The sequence below is a fragment of the Melopsittacus undulatus genome, chromosome 5 (assembly GCF_012275295.1).
Source record: "Melopsittacus undulatus isolate bMelUnd1 chromosome 5, bMelUnd1.mat.Z, whole genome shotgun sequence".
Lineage (NCBI taxonomy): Eukaryota > Metazoa > Chordata > Aves > Psittaciformes > Psittaculidae > Melopsittacus > Melopsittacus undulatus.
The window spans coordinates 4,362,146-4,383,922 of record NC_047531.1 but is presented as its reverse complement, the minus strand read 5'-3'; the positions used below and the strand labels follow the sequence as shown (position 1 = coordinate 4,383,922).

Here is a 21,777-nt window from a genome sequence, read left to right as displayed (position 1 = left end):
CCTCCTTTAGGAACTACAAGCTCCAGCACTGGGGTGATATGAGCAGAAGGTGTCAATGGTAATGCAGTGTCGCAGCTCAGGGTCTCCAAGAGAAAGCTGAGGTTTCCTGGCACCATTTGTATCCTTCCCAAATTGACAGGTCTGGTGCCATATTTTTGCACCTGTGATAGAAACAGGCTCCTCTCTTGCTGTGAAACAGAGTTGGTAGCACCTTCTCCTGGTGTGCTTCTCTGGGATTGCAACGGGTTGGGGTTAAGACATCTTCCACATGCTCCTGGGAGAATCCCAGGCCCTCCTGCTTCACAGAAATAAGTGGGTTTTGAAGCTGGCCTTTACCAGTCAAAATCACCCAGTGGAGGTGTTCAGAGGTGTTTTGCTGGCTTCACTCTGGGAAGTTTCCTATTGATGCTTTTTTGCGTCATAGCAAGGTTTTATAAAGACCTCATGCTTTAGGCAGAAATAGAAGAGGGGTGATAATGTCACCACTGAATTGCTTGTGACTTCTGCAGTGAAACTTTGGTCTTAAAATCACCCTTAATTCCAAAGAAATGGGTCTTTGCAGCAAGATGTTCCTTTTCACTGCTACTCTTTCTTTTATTCAGGGTAATGGTTCTAGTCATACAAGAGAAAAATCCTCTTTTCCCTGCTATGAGATGTACAGCCCATGCTAGCAAGCTCTTTCAAGCATAGGTGGACCCTAATTAACCACAGATCTAGCTTGCTAGACACCTACCTTACTAGAACAAGTAAAAACCATTTGATGGCAGGTTTAATACAGCAGAACTGAATCGAAGTATTCCATGGTAAATTCTTGCAAATATGTAAGGAAATAAAACAAGTTATAGGACTTTAAGTCTATCTTCTTCATTTTGAGTACTTATTAGATTGCGTTTGGTATGGTGATATATTGTAGCCTTCCCACATCAGTCATATAGTGATTTATCAGGAGAAGATTAACTAACGTCAGTGAAATAGGTATTTCAAACAGAAATTTTTTGCTTGAATTAATGATTCAGAACAAAAATATTTTGCAGTTCCCATTTTTGGAACAGAAATTTCCTTTTCATCCTAACTTTTAAAGATACCTTCCTCGTTTCATGGACAATAACCACAAATGCTTCTCTCTTTCCTCCTCTTGTTATCCATTTTTGACTTGTCCACCAATCCCATCACCACAGACCATGCAAAGGTCAAAGTCAACCCAAATGACCATATCACCTCTCAGGTTTATGAATGTTGTGCTATTTTCTTTTTAGGCCTTCAGTATCTTGGTGACTTTTGGAGTAGGAATAAACCTGCCCTGGTTCTGATTTTGTTGCCTCAAGTGGTATTTGTGGCTTTTGGACCTGAGACTACGGTGCTGCAGGGATCTTGTGGTGCAAAGGTTGTGTGTATAGAACACAACACTATGGATCCAAGGGCTTGTTTGCGATCATCTCTGCTATATATTTGTTAACCTCTGTTGGTTCCATGTATAGTCAAAGACACATTCAGGAAGTCGTTCATGATACCTGAAATGAAATATCCTAAACTAACATATCTCTTAAAGATGTCAAGGTATCTCCTTTTTATTACAGATGGACCTTCTAAATGTGTGGAAATCAGTCTGACCCTGGTGCCAGCCTCAGCACTGGAAGGTGGTCACAAGCAGCCCTGCTTGTGCCAACACCTCAATTTTCCCTTCCAGTCCAACTGCTAGGCAAAGGTCTTGCTGCCAGGCTGAGATTCCCAGTTGGCAAAACCATTGGACAGTGGGTAGGGACCTCAGATAGGGAATTCCCCTTCCTCATTGAAGACAAAGCCTTGCCAATGCTGGCAGATCGCAGCCAGAGTGGGCAGCAGGGAATACCCTTTGAAAGCAACATTTGAAACCCCTTTCAACTAACCAGTTGTATGGCAAAGCATTTGGGCACAGTGAATAATTGGAAGTGCAGAACTGAGAGAATTAAGGGCCAGCCCCATGGTTTATGTGTTGTTCAATTCAACTCCAATGCTAATTTCCACTTGGCCCTGAAGAAGGGTGATGGATGTGAGGCAGAATGGGCCAGATATACTCCCCAGAGATAGACAGCTCTAGGTGAGGCCCTGAAGTGGGAAGGAGAGCTGAACTTTGGAGGTTAGGTGATGCTTTGGCTCACAAGACATAGCGATCCTACCTTTGCTAGGGTCTGGTGAAGGTCTAGACTGGGATGCAAACATCATGCCACCAGCCACTGGGATGGTTGGGATAGCCACTCATCCATGCTGGGGCTCAGGGGCTGTGCACCCTACAGATAAGCGGTCCAAGCTCCCGTATCTCTTCACCTGACCTCGGCTCTCCATGAGGGCATTTGGAGCTCTCTCAGAAATATGTGTTGGCACACAGCAACTGCTGCTGTCTCAGAGACCATCCACCTACCCCATACCTAATCTGACATGCTGTTTAGGTTGTCTCAGCTGTTTCTTTCAGGTGGACATGTTCAGTTGAGTTTGTGATGCATGACCAACACCTTCCTTCAGAGTAGATCAAAAGCTCCATGTGATTCAGGCTGGGAATTTAGGATTGAAAGTGACTGAATGAAGCTGTTTGTGTTCTTTTCTTGTTCTTTCTTCTATTTCCTTCTACCAGGCCCCTTTGCTGTCTTTCCATGGCTCACTGGAACTAGATTATTTTAAGGTCCTTTCCAACCCTAATGATTCTGTGATTCTATGTATAAAGTGCAAAGCTCAGCTGCACGATCAGAAAACACTTCCCCTACCTAGAAAACATCTTATACTCTGGATGTTTCGCATTTAGTTAGAAGACAGTTGAGGCATGTGTGATATATATTTGGACCAAGTAATGTATCTGGAGCAGGTTTGTTCCCTCAGCTTTTCAGCATTCATAACTATGAATGTCTCTAAGAGGTCACAAAGAGACTTGATATCATCTCTTCTTTCAGCTGAGAGGATACTGATGTATTTACATAGGTAGTTTCATTATTCTCCTTTGTCTTGGCTTGTTTCTCCAGATCAGCCCAGTGACGGGGCCTCGTGAAGGTGGGACCAAAGTGACCATCCGTGGGGAGAACCTGGGACTGGAGTTCAGAGACATTGCATCTCATGTCAAAGTGGCTGGAGTTGAGTGCAAACCACTGGTGGAAGGGTACATCCCAGCAGAGCAGTAAGTTGGGTGTGTGGCAAGCAGTGGGCCACAGCACACCTAGGAACAGTCATTGCTAACTGTAGGGTCTTCTAAGGAGTCCATTCCAGCCATCCTTGGAAGTGAGGAATGGAAGACGCCATTCCTTTCGTGCAGGAGCTAATAATCCATTTATTACTATATTTGGATTGTACATTTAGATAATCCTCATGTCACATACCCTGAAGTTATCCTCTGTTTTTTCACACAACACAAGGATGTTCAATTACAGTTTGGGGGGCAGCAGTCCCAAAGAGCAATTTTCCACATGCAGGAGACATCATTAAGCCTTACAGCTGCAAAGCTGTCTCACCATACAAAGCTGGAGGACAGTGAACCCTTGGGGTCAGACCTCAGCCCAGCATTTGTCTGTATATTTAAGTGAAACTCTGCTGATTTACACCAGCTGAAAGAGGAGTGATATAGATGAGCTCTTAGGCAGAAGCTGTTCCCTGTGAGGGTGCTGAGGCACTGGCACAGGGTGCCCAGAGAAGCTGTGGCTGCCCCATCCCTGGCAGTGCTCAAGGCCAGGTTGGACACAGGGGCTTGGAGCAGCTGCTCCAGTGGAAGGTGTCCCTGCCTGTGGCAGGTGTTGGAACTGGAGGAGCTTTAAGGTCCCTTCCAACACAAATGACTATAATTCTGATCCTATAATTCCATGATTTGTCCCACCAAGGGCTAACATCCAAAAGTCACTACTCTTTAAAGAACCACTTATTCCACAGTTTGGTTCCTGGGTTGGGAAGAAGAGGATGGGTTAAGTCTACACTACATACCCCAGCATTGTGAGGTGTTTGCTCCGATTCCAGCCTACCCAAACCATCCAAACCATCCCTTAAACCTTGCTTCTGGTCCATGTTTTCTCCACAGGATTGTGTGTGAGATGGGGGAGGCCAAGCCCAGCCAGCATGCCGGATTTGTGGAAATCTGTGTGGCCGAGTGCAAACCAGAGTTCATGGCCAGGTCTTCACACCTCTACTACTTTATGGTAAGCTCCTGCAAGAAGTTCTCCTCAGCCCTGAAGGTCCTCAGTCCTTTGTCCCCTTTGCTACATCTATCCATTGTCCTTGGTCACATTCAGCCTCTGAGCTCTTCACTGCTGTTTTGAGTGCAGCAATGTACTGATTCCTTCTATTTCCTTTCAAAGTCTTGTTAGGAGCAAAAATAGCTTGCCTAATAAATGTTTTAACAATCTAATAATAGTCCAAATTATTAGGCCAATTACAGTTACATACAGTCATGGTCCAAATTAGTACAGAAAATCCTCATTAATAGTTAAAAAATGCTATAAAAAGGAAAAAGGAAAAGAAACCTTTACCTAGTACCTTACTTTTCCATGGTGTGATGCTTACCCTATCAGTAACCCTTCAGGCTCTATAGCTAAAGGCACCAGTGTCCCCCAGGAGAAATCATTATCCTCCTGAGGTCTTCCCTGGGAGGACTGTGATGTGCATCATGGGGTTTCTTCCCTTACACCAGCAAGCTTAAACTGGAGTTAGCTTTTAAGGGTAGGTGGTCTGGAGAGAGGCCTTATCCATAAGGAATTTGGAGATCGTCAAAAGTCCCTAGGGATGGTGACACACAAAAGTTCCATTCAATGTGTGCTGATGGCACTTGGAGAACAGCCATACTCTTCCATTTACATTGCTGGGGCTGGCAAATTAGCTTATTGCACTGTCTATTGGGACATCAGCTTGCAAAGCAATCAGAGGAGCTTTGGTCCTGATTTCACCCTATAATGGTGTAAGTTCAGCTGGACACTGTCTCTTTGCTGTAGTGAAAGAGAAAAGGAGAGCCAAACATATGTTGTACACTCAACTTGGGTGTTTTGTTCCTTTCTATCAATGCTCTTTGTCCAAGAGACCTGCTTGTTCCTCAAAGGCATCTTGTCCTCAGAGGGACATGCAGGCATGCTGTGGACATGCAAGCAGTGCATGGCCTTGGTCTGTACAGGTTGGAGATGACATGGTTTCTTTGTTCCCATCAAATGCTCTCAACTCCTGCAAGTGAATGGCTTCTTTCTGACAGTATTCATATACCCCAGCATCTTTTTAAGGCAAAGGGAACTGGTAATGAATGAAAAATCCTGTATTTCTCCTTGAGCTACAGAAATTCCTCTATTCTTTGTATTTTCCAATGTCACTCAGGTGGTCAGGGCAGAGAAACACCTTAAGAGATAACCCCATGGGGCATAGAGAAGGGCTCTTTCCAGGACTTTAGAGTGTCACCTTTGCTACTGTTGGAATTACTGTCTAATGTTGATCTTCTGTGTCCACCAGTGACAGCTTTTCCCCTCTGCTTTTTCCTGCTGCCAGCTATCCCAGCAGTGCATGAGCATAAAGTCAACAGGGTTTTCTCTGCTGAATACCTCAATACCTTTATGCTAGACAGAAAATACAGATACTCTTCAGCCTGCCCATCACATGCTCTTTGCTGCATCCACTGCTTTCATAGCAGGAGCTGTGTTTGTTGGTGTGGTTTGGTTTTCTTCAGTGCTTCTGCCAGGATTGTAGAGATGTTACTGCAGGCATCGCAAGGTACCTTGGCATCCTGCAGCGGTGGGTGGCAGCTTGAAGGGAAGGAAGATGTTTGAAAACGAAGGAAGGGCTTCACATGGGAGATAAATGTCACTTTCTGACGCATGGTAAATCCAGTGGAAAATTGCTTTTCAAAAGGTTGGTAGCAAAACAGGGTCACATTTGGCCAATAGGTTCAGCTTTCCCTTCTCCTGCATGAGATGATGTTTTGTTAAACTCAGCAGAGTATTCCATCTCAGTGTTTTAAAAGGGAGGCAGCTCAGTTTAGAGATGTTAGAAGAGTTCTCCACATTTCTGGCCAGAACTTTTACATTCAAAATGCTGTTAGTTTGCTTTAAACTCATCTGTGATCAAAAACGCAAATTGCATTAGAAAACACAGTAAGCCAAAAGGGAAACAAAGCATTTGTTTGCAGGCTGAAATGAAATCTATAATGAACTGAAATTTATAATGATCTAAATTAGAATAATTATTTTAAGCTATTCATTTTGTTGCTATGATAATTTCCATGGTCTTGCAATGAATAAGAAGTTTCCCTTCACTTTTCAGATACTGAAGCAAGTTTGCCTTTTATATTGGCTTTGGATGAGAATATTAGACTCAGTGCAGGTGATGTGGGTTATTCTGATTGGAACTCCTCTGGATCTGCTCTAAAATCCTCTTCCAGGACAGCATTTGCAACAGGTCTCCCTTCCTCTTTCCCTTCCCACTGCTACTATTGAACCTATGGATAGGAAACACAGGTACACATGCTGTGTTTGTCACATCTTGCTCTGCCCTTGTCCCCAGGAGGAATGAAGTGGGAACCAAGGTCTTTATATGCACCACGAGGTCAGTTTAAACACAGTTCTGATGGCAGCTTCTTTGTGGTCAGCTTGTTTGGAGGAGGTTCTGAAGGAAAGGGAAGGGTTAGGGAGCAGATGAAGGCAAGCAAGTTCTTAGAAAGGTTCACTCATTGTCACTGACCCCTTCAGCTTATTACAGAACCACCAGACCCACTTGCATTTTCCATCACCAGCAATGAAGTGGTCAATAGTCTGGAGGCTGAGTTTCACTGCAAACACTCTGTGCAATATTTATGAAGGCCACTGTGAATAATTAATGGTTTATTGCAACTTTGAAAGCTGAGCCACAAATCCTTTTGTAAGCTCGGCATGAGACACAGCAATGCTTTAGCAAGGAGCATTGCTGAGGTAGGTCTGATGTGCAAGGATCCTAAAGGGCATGGCTGCGTTTATGTACCTCTGAGGAGAGAGAAGAAAACCCATCCAGGAGTGAGCTTTGGATCTTTAACTCAGGTGTTCCACTATGGTGCATAGTTGTTGTGCACCAAGCTGGCCATTCTCAAACTTCTTCTCACAACAACAGTAATGTGCTGGTAGGGCTGGCCATCAATAAGGCACTAGAGAGGAGATGCCATCAGAGCTTGAGGTGGTACCCTAAATGAAGAGGAGCACTGAAGAGCTTGCATCTACATACTCTTCCTGCATCTTTCATTCCAATATCTGTTAGAGAGTATTAGAAAAGTATAAAAGCAGTTTCCAGCCCATCATGTCAAAACCAGTCAAGTTTGAACACAAGAAGCATCCAGCTCTGACAACAGATCTTTCTGCAGAGCTATATGTCTGATTTCTATCTTCAGCCCTTTTGCCATGAAGCAGCTTCATTTGGAACAAAAGCAAAGTCAAAACCTTACTGCTGTTCTTCAGAATGATTACCCAGAGAGGGTCAGGGACAGAGAGGGCTCCTTGTGTGTGAAAGAGGGAGCTGTGGTGTGTGTCAGGTGAGTTTATAGACATGGATTAATGGTTCCCAAAGCTCAATGAGGTGACTGTGCTATGCACCTACTTGTTCAGAGGAGCTGAGAGCGTCAAGAGTTTGTGTCATCATTCTTAAAGAGGAGGGAGGGGGAAATAATGTTCATTTAAATGCATATAGTAGCTTTTCACTTGGGACTGAATAGAAAGTTTTTCTATTAAAATGCAAATGAAAGAATAAACTGTAACTCCAAATTTCTCCCTGAAAATGGATGTCTCCTCTCTGCATTGTGGTAACAGGGTGATCTGTGCCGTCAGAATGCAAGTGTTCTATCTTGATTTGGAGAAGAAGGGAGAAAAGGGAGGTAAAAAAAGGAGGTTTGAGATTTGGGGATCCTAAAGGAATTGTGCTCTTTTTTGCTATATTAGTGTTGTGTTTGGAAAAGAAGTTTGGAATATCAGCAGAGAAAAGAAAAAGGAGTTCATGTGAACAATGCTCCTTTTGGGGCTGTAGCATTTCAGAGTACATCTTGACATGAGCATCACCGTGCTGTATCAGTGCAGGGCACTCATGAATACCAGACTGTCTCAGCATCCAAGTCTGATAAGAGGAAAAGATTTGGGGTCATGAGGTGGGCATGTGGGAGAGGCAAGACATGAGCTCAGATGTGCTGCTGAACCACAGCTCTTCTCCTTCCCAGGGACAAAGCCCATGAGAACAGTGGCAGCTTTTAGGCATCCCTCTGGAGCTGTAGAGCAGGTTCTGTTGCCTTCTCAGATCAACAGGGTTCAGAGCAATGTTTTCATCACTTGTGAGCTCCACAGTTTGGAGGTGGAAAGTCCCCATCAAGAGCCAATCAACCAGTTCAGGACCCAGTTTATTTTGCAGAGGTGGTGTTGCATGATAGCAAAGATGACACCTAATCTGTCTCAAATAAGCAATGGAGATGGGAGATCATGACTTCAGCTGCTCCAGGCCTGGAACTGACTTGACAAGCAGAGTATTTCTAAGGGTAGCCAAGGGCAGTCCTGATTTTACACAGGTGAGAACAGATGAATTCATCCCACTGACCTGGCATTCACATCTATAATAGGACTGGTGTCAACCCTAGGCTCCTCCGTTGACCTAGGCTCCTCTGTATGGTCATCTGCTGAAGTCCACCTAACACATGGTTAACCCCTGAGGGTACCTACCTCTCTCCATCACTAAAATGCTTCTCTACTGTGCTTTCAACACAGCCTTTTGCCTTCACAGACTCTGACCCTCTCTGATCTCAAGCCAAAGCGGGGACCAGTGTCGGGTGGCACGCAAGTGACAATTACAGGCAACAACCTCAACGCAGGCAGTAATGTCATCGTGACCTTTGGGCGACAACCCTGCCTCTTCTACAGGTATAGATGAGTCCTTCCTACTGTACATGCCTGAGTTGATGTGAGCAATTACAGTCGAGTCACTTCCATCTCTCTCCCTCAAGCACCTTCTTTGTGGCCATGTCTATTCATTCAGCAACGGGACTTCTGCATTCTGCACTGTGTACATCCTCGCTATGCATGTTTTGGGGTGGGAGAACAGGATTTATTTCATTGGTTTGATCTGCGTTTGATGTGCTTTTTTCCATGGCTCCTTGTCAAATTCCAGTACAATTCTCCATGGTCCTTTGCTTTGCTACTTGCTCAGGGACTATGTTGTTTAAAAGATCCATTTTCAAGTCCCTCCTTTAGCTGAGGTGTCAAAGAAAATCTGACAACATCAGTTCTAAGTATTAAAACACCTCCCTTTTATCCCAGAACAGTCCTGTAGTGCTAAGAAATGGATTATTTGCCACATTTTAGCTCTGGGTTGGCTCCTGTTCAATCACAGTTCAGAGAGGCTTAATGTCAGTGTTACCTGCTGAATGTTCCCTGATCCCTGTGAGAATGAGCCTGAATCCCATTCCCAGGGGCTCCTGCAGCTCAAAACTACCCAGTGCAATGCATTTTGCTGCCAATATCAGTGGAGGCTGAAGATGAAGTTGGCACATTTCTCCCACCATATGCTTGGCAGAAGAAGGGCTCATTCACAGAAGACCTGGGTCCACTGACTTGGGGCAATGCCCTTCCCTCCCCTGGCTGTGGGGATGTTGTTTAGCTGCCTGTCATAGCTGTGGTGTGATTTAGCATTTATAATACAGGAGGGTGAAGTCACAGCTTGTGATTTAAAGGGCCAAGGGGGACCCACAGCTGCTTGGAGACTGGGGAGTTTTAGCTGGGATCAAGCTTGATCTTTCATGGGAATTTGGAGAACACTTGGATGGTGCAGTCAGTGAAGTGAGTTCCTTGCTGCAAGGGAAGGATGCGTCCTGCTTTGTGCTGAGTACAAGATGAGGCTGCATTACAAATCACAAGTCTGGTGAGACTGAAGGTATTTGGAACCTGGATTTTTGGCTTTTTATGGAATGTTCATACCTGGGGCTGGTTTTGAGCCCTGGCAAAAAGGAGAGGTTTATGCAGAATCCTCTTTGAGTGTAATCATAAAATGCTTCCCACTATATTAGTACCTTCTATGCAGAGGTCCCAGGCACACTGCAGACTGCACTTAAACAAGGCCTGGAGTCCTAATGCAAAGTTAACTTTATTATCCCAGACGGGAAAGCTGAGATGCAAACATCCCTCTTTATGAGCTGCTGCTTAATATGTCTGCAGGCAGGAAGGAAACATCCATGATGTATTTAATGACACAGAAATACTTGTGGAGACTGGTCTGGTTTGGACTTCCCTTGGGGTTCAATTTTCACTCTGGGACATGAGAGATTATGGCTTTTGGGGTTTTATTTAAAGTAGTGAAAAGGCAATGTCACTTCCTCAGATAAATGGCTACTCACAGTGTATTCCTGTAGCAGTGAGTTTCACCACAGCACATAGGTTGAAGTCTCAGGACATAAGAATAAGTAGCTGGTCTCTCTTTGGCACCATGTTTTTTGCTGGTGGTGGCACCTGGCTCATATTTACTTGCTTCTGCTCACAGGAGATCGGCCAAGCACATTGTCTGTAACACCACTGCCTCAGATGAAGGCTTTGAGAAGGTGAAGGTGTCTGTGAGAGTGGACAAGGCCAAGATACATCAGGAGTTGCAGTATGAATACGTAGAGGATCCAACTATCCTGAGGATTGAGCCTGAGTGGAGCATCTTCAGGTAAGCATCCCATGGACACCACAGAAGACCTCCCATGGTCTTCTAATGCAACACTGGTATGTTCATATTGGTCCTTGGTGCAGAAAAGGGCTTGCCGAGCATTGTGTTCACTGAAAAGTGGATTTCCAACATCCAGCTGCAAATGCTCACGAGAAGCTTGTCTTGGTAGTTTCATGCTTTGATTACAAAGGTAGATGCCCAGGACAAGGAGTGATGGGTTCAGACTTAAACAGGGGAGATTCAGGTTGTATATAAGGAAGAAGTTCTTCCCTGTGAGGATGCTGAGGCGCTGGCACAGGGTGCCCAGAGAAGCTGTGGCTGCCCCATCCCTGGCAGTGTTCAAGGCCAGGTTGGACACAGGGGCTTGGAGCAGCTGCTCCAGTGGAAGGGGTCCCTGCCTTTCTAACCCAAACCATTCCATGATTCTATGAAGTATCCAACTTATTGCTGAAGCTTTCTCCCTCTTTACTGCAGCCCAGGGTTTCTCTCCAGCACCAAGATTTTCCCTGTCTGAGTGCTGTTACAGAGCACTGGGGCTGGTTAAAGTACACATTTGTATCCTTAAAAGCTGCAATTCCTAATGGAATTAGGTCATGGCTGTGTTTCAGGCCGCACTGGGCTGGGTCCACAGCTTTGCATGGCAGAAGGACCAGTCAGTGACCTATTAAACCCGAGTACAAATAACTGTGCTTAGAGAGGTGAATCTCCCTTGTGTCTGAAAGCAATTCCTACCTTTCCCACAGCCTTCATGGACTTGCTAGCTAAGGACTAAGCATTGCTTGTTTGGCTGTCATGCCTGGAAGCCTCAGAACTGCTCCAGAGATGAAGTAGAAAGGGAGCCCTGGTCCCTGCCTCATCAAACAGCCTTTCTCCTCGTTAGTCATCTCTGTTTCTCTTCATTCCATCGATGCTGCTTTGGTGAATGCAGAGGGCTCACATAAAGGTGTCTGAGAGGAGCATTTGCCCTGGTTGTGCCACGGCGTCAAAGCGACACCCAAATGCTCTCAGAAGCCTACAGATTTGCCTTGGGTAGAGAGAAACTGGCCATTAAATGCTCTGATATTCCCTTGGAAAAGGTACAAAACAAGAAATCTTAGTCTCCCCTCATTCATCCACAGCAGCTCTCTGCTTCCCTGTCAAACCAAACTGATTGGAGTAGCTGGGGATTAGGAACAGGGCTTGTAAATCCCCCCAGTTCAGCTCCCATCCAGAAGCTGTTTTCACAAATCAATTAGTTCCTTTAATTTCCATGAAGGAATTTATGATTCAGCTGGATTGAGTCTTTGCACACTGGGCTTGAAGCTTTAGTGTCTGGATTTTCCATTTTGGGGGGTTATTTTCAGGCAGAATTTAAGTTATCAGTGAAATGAGAAATTGCTTCACTCCCTTATTAAAGTGAGTTCAGGGCTGGTTAAAAGGTGCAAGATTGACAGCCCAGGAGAGTGAATTCCCCTGCTCTCCCCAAGAAAGTTACAGCATAGGAACTTTCTCTGCTTGGCCTCAGGTCATAGAATGGTTTGTGTTGGAAGGGACGTTAAAGCTCCTCCAGCTCCAACCCCTGCCACAGGCAGGGACACCTTCCACTGGAGCAGCTGCTCCAAGCCCCTGTGTCCAACCTGGCCTTGAACACTGCCAGGGATGGGGCAGCCACAGCTTCTCTGGGCACCCTGTGCCAGCGCCTCAGCACCCTCACAGGGAACAGCTGCTGCCTAAGAGCTCAGCTCAGTCTCCCCTCTCTTGGGCAGGTTCAAGCCATTCCCCTTGGCCTGTCCCTACAGGCCCTTGTCCCAAGCCCCTCTCCAGCTTTCCTGCAGCCCCTTTAGGCACTGGAGCTGCTCTGGGGTCTCCCCTTCAGGAGCCTTCTCTTGTCCAGGCTGCCCCAGCCCAGCTCTCTCAGCCTGGCTCCAGAGCAGAGCTGCTCCAGCCCTCGCAGCATCTCCATGGCCCTAATCTTAGAATCATAGACTGAGGCAAAGAAGTCATTCAGAACCTCAGCCTTCTCCAAACCCAGGGTAGCCAGTTCTCCTGTTAGTTTGCAGAGGACCCACGTTGTCCCTAGTCTGTCTCTTATTTGCTATGTACCTATAGAGTCCCTTCCTGTTATCCTTAACATCCCTAGCCAAGTTCAATTCTAACTGGGCCTTAGCTTTCCTAACCATCCCAATCGACTTTCATCCTATTTCTTGTGTAATTTAAAATCACTTTGAAGGTTCATAACCTCAGAGGAGGGCACAGAGAGAGAAGATGCAATATCCAGGATTACCCATTCTGATTCAGGGTGTTTGGGACAGCTTTAAGCACTTTAACTTTTAGCTGTGGAGCTCCATCCAGCAGGTCATGATGGAGACAAGCACTAGAGTAATGCCTCCGCACAGTACTGGATGAAAGTGCAACCAACTCCAGTCATGCGACTGAGCAAGAAATAAGTTAGTCAAGACACATGGATCTAGAGATGAATGGAGGAGGTTGTTACTCAGTATATTTGCTGTGTAGTATGATTCATTACAGCAAATCCACTGAGCTTCTCTGACTCATCACTCCTGGCTGTGGGGCTAAGCTATTTTGAGGGATAAGTGATTGATACTAAACCAGCTTTGCTAAATTAGTAAATGAATGTACCAAGCCTGGCTTAAAACCTTCTCAAGTGCCATTTTCCAAGACAATAAAGAGAAGATTACTGCTAATTCACTCCCATAGCTAAAAAAAAGAGTCTCACTGGGCTGGCAGGTAACTTGAATTTTATGAGGCTCCATTAATACTTTTGGTCTGGGTTTGATTTGCATTACGTCCAGCAATTATCTGAGTCTGCAGATAGAAGATTATGCTCAGAGCTTTTGGGATAATAAGGAGTTAAATTAGGGAAGTGTCCTGGGTTCTGGAGTAGTAGTTATTTTTCTCCTTCTTAGTAGCTGGTGCAGTGCTGTGGTTCTGACTTTCAGCCTGGGAACAGCGCTGATAACACCGATGTTTTTAGTTGCTGCTTAGCAATGTTTAGTCTGACCAAGTACTTTGTGAGTCTCATGCTCTGCCAGAGAGGAGGGGAAGCCAGGAAGAAGCAGAGACAGGACACCTGACCCAAACTAACCAAAGGGGTATTCCATACCACAGCATGTCATGTCCAGGATGTAGGACTGGGGGCAGTTACCTGGAAGGGCCAGATCACTGCTCGGTCAGGCTGGGTATCAGTCAGCAGGTGGTGAGCGGTTGTATTCTCTTCCCTTGTTATTTCCCTTATCATTATTATTATTGGTGGGTATCAGCAGTGGTTTGTGTTATACCTTAGTTACTGGACTGCTCTTATCTCGACCCTTGGAAGTCACATTCTTTTGATTCTCCTCCCCATCCCTCTGGGAGCGGAGGGAGGAAGGAGGAAGAGGAGGAGTGAGCAAACAGGCTTTGTGTCTGACTTACCAGATGGACTTAAACCACAACAGGAAGCTCATAGTCTTGGCACCTCTGTTGTTTTGCTGGGCACCAACATGTCACCAGGCTCTGATCCAGCCTGGTTGAGAAGTGACCATGACTGGGCATTCAGCTGTGGACACAAAAGGCAATGACTGGTGGATTTCATGCAAAGGAACAGTTCTATGTGTTTAATTTGCAAGCCGGAGAGGATTTTGGGGTGATTTTGTGTCTTCAACCCCTCTCTGGTCTGTGGCTGTGCTTAGTAACTGTGATCTGTGACTGCAAGCTCATTTTCCAAACCAAATAGAGAATTTTTAACACATGGATTTAAAACTGTGTGCACAGACTTGGTTGATTAAATAAAAGGATTTCTGTATATATACACACACTCATATCTGTACATATGTACACACATTTGATACGTCTGGAACATGTAAAACTGTCAGCTGAGTAAAGGCACAAAATCCCTTGTAGTCTGAGGGAGCAGAGATTAATAATAAGAGGAAATAATAACAAGCATTATAAAAGCTCACAGACCAAAATCCAGAAGAACCAGGACAGTGGAGAAAGAGCTATTGGTTTATACACGTCTCTTCTGGTTTCTGGTGAGTGATCTCTCCTTGGGCAATGGGGTTAGAACTAGATGGTCTTAAAGTCCTTTCCAACCACAACTATGCTATGATTCTATAATATCAAGAATACTTAATATAAAGCTGAGTTTTGGAGAGAGGGTATTTCTTCTGTAAGGCAGAAAAGAGGAGGTCTCTTGTACATGGATGTGTGACTTCAGAAGAGATCCCCTGTGCGTTCAAGAAAACTCAACCATCAAAGCAGATCTTACGGAAATGGCAAAATGTGGTTTTGCCCCATAAAGTTTCCCATTAGAAATTTCCCACCACAGCATATGGCTTCAGACAGCAAGAACTTGAGATACTCTGCAGAACTCAAGGTCAAATGTTGTCCTTAACATGGATCAGTCTGTACAGGCATTACTGGAATGAAAGACCATAAAGAACCTCTCAGAGAACTGTCACGGGAGCATCTGCCTAAAGATACTGGTGTGACAATCTGTTTAATCTCTTTGACAGAATTCGTGTTTCGTGACTTCAGATTTGCAGGCTTCTTAGTCACACAGGCTGTGTTCAAACTACTAAGTACTTCATCCAGGTCTAATTCAGATGAGCTCTTAGGCAGAAGCTGTTCCCTGTGAGGGTGCTGAGATGCTGGCACAGGGTGCCCAGAGAAGCTGTGGCTGCCCCATCCCTGGCAGTGTTCAAGGCCAGGTTGGACACAGGGGCTTGGAGCAGCTGCTCCAGTGGAAGGGGTCTCTGTCTGTGGCAGGGGTTGGACCTGGATGAGCTTTAAGTTCCCTTCCAACACAAACCATCTGGGATTTGATGATTCCATTCTTTGGTCCTGAAGCCAGCAAGCATGCATTGCCCTCATCTGTACTATCAGTGATCTTTCCTCCTTCAAAGGCAGTTCATCTATTCTGTTTGTTGGGAGTGCTCCCTGGCCCTTACTATCCCTTGAACCATGACCAGCCATTGGCTGGGGTACTACTAACAGCTTATGAGCATCAGTGGCCACCAACCAGTGTCTTAACTGGTGTCCTGGCCATTTGGTTTATCCTTACGTGTTTAACTAAAGTGACTGAAGCACATTCCTAGCTACTCATGGCCAGCTCACTGAAACCTAGTAGCTGTCCTGCTGAGCAGAGAATGTATTTGCATTGACTTCTACCCTCCTCTGATTAATAATGGAAGATAAGTGAGGAACATGGAAAGCAAAGGTCAGGAATGGGGTAAGTCTGTTGGCCAATACAAGCTTCTTCCTTGCAGTGTGTTTATTCTCTGGTGATTTCTCATCTATAATGCACTTGTTTCACCCTTCATGTATGTGTAGGTTTACCTGGAAGCAGGAAAGGGATTCCGGGCTTTCTTTTCCCAATCCCACTGTTTTCTGCATGACCTCCCATTCTCTGCAGAGCGCTCCAGGAAATAAACTGCAGGCTGGACAGTCTCCAAGAGGAGTTATAGAGGCAGGTGCTGAAACCGATGAGAGCACTTGTCACCCTGGGAAACCCTCAGGAAGGAGGCTGTCCATTGATGACATTTCCTCATCCTGTGCTTTCTTGGATAACTATTCCCACTTCAACCCTTGCATCATGTTGCCTCCAGTGCTTAAAGGGAGAGCTCACCCTGGTAGAGCAATGCTGTTTCTAGCTGGGATGGTCAAAGCTGCCAATAGCAAGCCTTTCACCTTAAGACAGCGTTCAAAGCCAATCCATGCAGCAGCTCCTTCTGAAGCCTGGACATTCTCCTTCATGGTTTCTGTCCTCCTCTCCCCTAAGTCCTACAAAGAGCATTGCTGGCTGCAGCTGGAAGAGGCAAGGGAAATGAAAGAAGGGTGTTTCTGAAAGCTGTTTCCTTCTCGTGACAGTGACTGCAGTGAATGAGAAGGGCTCCATCCGCATCTCCCCATTGTAAGCTGGGCTCAGAGAGATGCTATAAAGTGAGAAAACCCACCAGAAGATGGCTGTGACCTTTATGAATCTGCTTTCTCAGCATATTGGTCCTTGTCTGAGCAAAGGGACACAGTGACTAGAAATCTGTGTTCTGTCATACGTTGGATCTGACACATATGGCCTGGGTCACTAAATGGAAACCAAGCAAATGCCTTATGCACACCAAAGTTGAAGACTTTTGCTGTGACATGGTTTAGTGTGAGGCATCCCTGACCACAACAGGAGGTTGGAACTGGATGATCTTAAGGTCCTTTCCAACCCAAACCATTCTGTGAGTCTTCTCGATGCTGCAGGACCAGGTTCCCTGGCAGCACTGATGTGTGTACACTGAGGCAACACAATCTCATTCAGGGTGATGTTTTTATAACAGGTTTAGTACACAAGATGGGACTACACACTTGAACCAAGGTAGCACTGGAACCTCAAGAACTGCTTGCACAGGATCATGTCTCTGAGATGGGTTTCTGACTCCTTTCCTTTAGTGATGTGGGAGCTACACAACCTGTGAACCATTCTGAAGAGCCCCTGTTAGATTTCCAGCTCTACTGATTACTGAAGATCATGATTGCTGAGTCCTAACAAGGAAAAGCACCTGGATGCTGCTTGATGTGACAGATATAGCAAAAACGTGGCTTTACTTCTTTCCTCATGAATGAATGAAAAATCACTTGTTTTGGTTTGTTTTCCCTTCCTGTGGCACTGTGAGATGTGGTCAGATAATTTGCAATCAACATTCAGACATACAGATGACTCACTGATGGTGCAACCAGTCCTGATATCTATTAGCTAAGTTCATGCTTCTCTTCCATTTCTTCTTCTCTAGTGGCAACACACCCATTGCAGTGTGGGGAACTCACCTAGACCTCATCCAGAATCCTCAGATCCGGGCCAAGCATGGTGGAAAGGAACATGTCAATGTGAGTATGACTGCTGAGCTGGGGAGGGGACATGCCCAGGGTGGCGATTGAGACTAGCTAACTGCTCTGGAGGCTGAAATCTCCAATTTGATCCAGAACAGAGGGCATGGCTTGCTTTCAGAAAGACCTCTCCTTAAAGGAGTGCTGGACCAAAGAGGGAGTTATCAGGAAGAGTTGTTCAGCTCCTGGTCTCTGCTGAGCCTTTTTCTTCTGTTAGCTCAAGGATACCTGTCCTCTCTCTTGGCCCATGTATAACCTGTGTTATTTATCAGCCATGCCTGTGAATGAGTAGACCTAAACTCAGGTTATTTGCTGAGTGAGAAAAGATTCCTTGGTACATTTGTGCCCACTCCCTGGGCTATTTTGGGTTCTACAAGGGTGTATCCAGGTTTAACCAGATAGATTTACAGCCTAAGCCAGCTCTCAGCGACCACTGAGGAATCAAAAGCTCTCTGAATTCCTCGGATTCATCTCTCTGGCCTCCCCTGCTTTGAAGGCCAGAAGAGCTTGACCAAGGTCTGGGAGGACGGTTTACTTAGAAGGAGGCAGTTACCGGTAGCTGTTGAATAGCTCCAGATAGAGATGTAAAAGGTGTGAGTTTAGCACCTCCAATTAAGAGACTAAAGAGTAGACAGCACTTGCACCTATAGTAGGATGCAGGATGGGGCCATGCAACAGGAGAGATTTAAACAGGGGAGATTCTGGGCCTTAAACAGGGGAGATTCAGGTTAGATCTAAGGCAGAAGCTCTTCCCTGTGAGGGTGCTGAGGCGCTGGCACAGGGTGCCCAGAGAAGCTGTGGCTGCCCCATCCCTGGCAGTGTTCAAGGCCAGGTTGGACACAGGGGCTTGGAGCAGCTGCTCCAGTGGAAGGGGTCCCTGCCCATGGCAGGGGGTTGGAACTGGATGATCTTAACGTCTTTTCCAACACAAACCTTTCTGTGATTCTCTGATTGTAACAACATCTTATAAGGTATTGTCTGTGTATGGACACTTCCTGGGACCAAGTGTGAAAGAGCATCACAGAAAAAGAGGCTCCAAAAATAAAACACGTAAGAGGGACTAATTTGGGTGGGCACAGAAAGTCCAGATCCTTTTCATTTCTCAGATTTTAAGATGAATCTATGGGCTTTCCACTCAAGGTTTTCAAAGAACTTTGCTTTCACAATAACCTACTGCCACATGAACAATGGTGAAACTGTGGTAGGCTCAAAAAGGAAATGCAGGAATATATGAGGCAGATTCATTTGCATCTGCAGCTTGCAGATTAAAACACGTGAAGTTTGGTCTCATCCCTGTTCTGCCATGAATTCATATCTCCCAAATCCAAAGCGATTTTTTTGCCTCTCACACTCTATCAGATTCAGGAAATATCTGTTGAGATTGGTTTATGGGTCTGATTTGAATCTTGTCTGACAATCTCCTTTCTAGCCCCTCATGAAGTGATTATGCATATTTATAGGTATTCTCTATAATGTGTTGGATTTCCTAGTACAGCATGACCAAGTTTTCCTGCAGAATTAGAAGACCACATTTCTTCATGTTATTCTTCCAGCAGACTCCAGCTTTTGCCTGTGGTCTCAGACAATCATGCCATTGTGCAGATGATGAAGCCTATTCAATCATCTCACACTTGCTCATGTAGAATTGCCCATCAGTTTTGTGCTGGGAAGTACTCTGGTGCCTATTCTTCCTTGTAAGAGCTGTAACAGCAAAGAACATCTGACTTACTTACTTTACAATATGAAACTAACTGGTCCAAGTCACTTATCTCTCTATTGATGTGAACCAAAGACAGATTAGCACTTGAGCTATGCTAGCTGTGATAATGAGTGTGCTCTCAGTGCTGGAGGTATCAGACTAGCTTGGAGAAGACTGTCACATCAAGCACAGCTGGGGTCCTACAGGGCTTGTGCTAACACAGACTGTTGGTTCATGATGAAACCAGGATGCATTGTGCTAGCTGCCACAATATAAAAAGATGAAAGCTCATATCCTGAAGGAGAACCAGACATCTAATTCTAAGTCCTTTATCATGGGAGAAAGGGTAAAACACCTTTCACAGTCTTACCCATTTCTCAAATACACAAAAGCAGGTCTTTGGCAGGGCTGGAACCAAACTTCAGAGTCTCCTGAGACCTACCCCATTGTCTTCACATCTGCAACTTCCTGGGCTTCGTTTGAGATAACCTGATGTTCAAACAGGAACCTTGGGCACAGCTGAGATATGCACTCACATAGTGTAATGTATGCACTATGCATACACTTTGGGAGTGATCCCCAGAGTGTGTGAGCTAATTGCAGGGTGGTTGTAAGGCTTTGGCTAGTCTTTTCTGTAGTTGAAACAGGAAGACAGTTCTGTTTCCAGAAGGGAATTAGGTTAGTGGAAGATGCTGGCCCTGGCAACCCCAGAGGCTATGCTCCATCGAGGCAGAGGAGCACAAAATGCCCAGTTGCAGCATAAACTTAACACCTGTGGCCCAGCAAACCTTTCCTAATCCCTTCCCAGCCTTGCCTATGTGATGTTTATGTGGTATGTTTTAAGCAGTGAAGCACCACACTGTATCATGCTAACCAAGGAGGTCTGGTCCTCCCTATCCTCTGTCTGTAGCTATGCTAACATTCCACTGGGAGGTATCTGTCCATCAGGAGAGCATTTTCAGTAAGCACTCTTTGTGTTGGGTTTCCTTCTCCAGAACTGTGAGGTACAGAACAGCACAGAGATGACCTGCCAGGCTCCAGCCCTGGCTGTTGACCCCAATCACCAGTCTGAGCTTGCCGAGCGTCCAGAGGAGTTTGGCTTCATTCTTGACAACGTGCAGTCCTTGCTGATCCTCAACAAAACCAACTTCACCTACTACCCAAACCCCATCTTTGAGGTTTTCAATCCCTCAGGGATCCTGGAGCTGAAGCCAGGAAGTCCCATCATACTGAAGGTGAGATGGGAACCAAGGGCTGGATGAGAAAGGATGAACATACTCCCTATTGCCTCTCTGTGTCTGCCAGCACCCTGCGAGTCATAGCTGTATCCCAACTGTATCTTCATTCATCTCACCTATCATATCACATCATATCAGAGTCACCATCTGCAGACACCAATCACTGCTCAGCATCTGCCAATACCCATAGCTAAAATATCTAAACTCCTGCTGTCTTTAGCTGTGTGCAGTCTTAATTTGTACCCACTGCTGTTCATCATACAACATGTTACTTAGGTAACTAAATACCTAAGTCTCTTTGTTGGGTTTTCAAGGCCTTTTTCTCACCCTTTTTAATTCCTGCACCAGTCCTTTGTTATTTCTGTAATATGGACTCTGCTATACAGAGAAGGAACTTTATGATTGAGCATTTTTGTATCAGCACTTGTATGTGGTGCACAGGCAAAGAAATGATTGTGCCTGCAGAATAACTGCATGTTTGGAAAGGGATCTGTCTTACTTGCCTGAATATGTTTTGCAAGGGCCTATTTCTGCAATACTTCTATGCAACACTTCTCATTTAGTTCTGGAAAGAGAGGAGGAGGGCAGGCTGCTTTGATTGATTACAGTCCATACCCATCCATGCTGTCCTCTGCATGATTTCCTAAATTGTCTTTTCCTCTCTATGTTAGCAAATGGTGAACCACAGATGTCAAGTGCAATGTTAACACTGGAACTAGAGGTGAAGGCAAACTCTTTCCTGATGTGTGTTTTTTGGGGTGGGGGTGATATTCCTTTCTATCCAGGGCAAGAACCTGATCCCACCAGTGGCAGGAGGGAATGCCAAGCTGAACTACACTGTTTTGGTTGGTGAGAAGCCCTGTGCAGTGACTGTATCAGATGTGCAGCTACTGTGTGAATCCCCAAACCTCATCGGAAGGCACAAGGTGATGGTAAGTGATGCTTGAACCTCAGCCTTCCCTCCCTGGGTGGGTTGGGAGAGCACACCAATGCTGAAAAGCTACCATGTTCTCTGAGGAGTTTGCATCACTGTATGCCTTCTGTAGATCCCATAAGCATCAGGGTCCCATCTTAATATAGTATCACCATCATGAGTAATTTAGAGAAGCAGAAGAGTAACCCAGAGATCTTTATGGATAGTGAGAAACATTTCATAATCAAAACCCTAAAGGAACGTTTGCCTCTTTTCTGTTTTTGTATGTACCATATGAACCTCAGTGCTCATATAAGTTCATTTATGTTAACATGTTGCCTATGTGACACGATGTAAATCCATAACATAAGTAACACTATGTTAAATTCAGCCATTTCTAACATGGTGGTTAAAATTTTCCTTTATGTAGGAGAAAGAAAAGAAAAAGTGAG

At 45.3% G+C, this 21,777-nt stretch overlaps 1 protein-coding gene across 1 annotated transcript in view; it reads left to right on the top strand.

Moving 5' to 3' along the window:
- Positions 1–21,777, top strand: part of PLXNA4 (plexin A4) — a 435,244-nt gene that overhangs the window by 358,064 nt on the left and 55,403 nt on the right. The window contains exons 12-18 of the mRNA XM_034063149.1: positions 2,991–3,142; positions 4,031–4,148; positions 8,710–8,846; positions 10,459–10,626; positions 17,382–17,475; positions 20,170–20,409; positions 21,198–21,344. Of these exons, the coding sequence (XP_033919040.1) occupies positions 2,991–3,142; positions 4,031–4,148; positions 8,710–8,846; positions 10,459–10,626; positions 17,382–17,475; positions 20,170–20,409; positions 21,198–21,344 (1,056 nt within the window). The remainder of the gene's footprint in view (positions 1–2,990; positions 3,143–4,030; positions 4,149–8,709; positions 8,847–10,458; positions 10,627–17,381; positions 17,476–20,169; positions 20,410–21,197; positions 21,345–21,777) is intronic.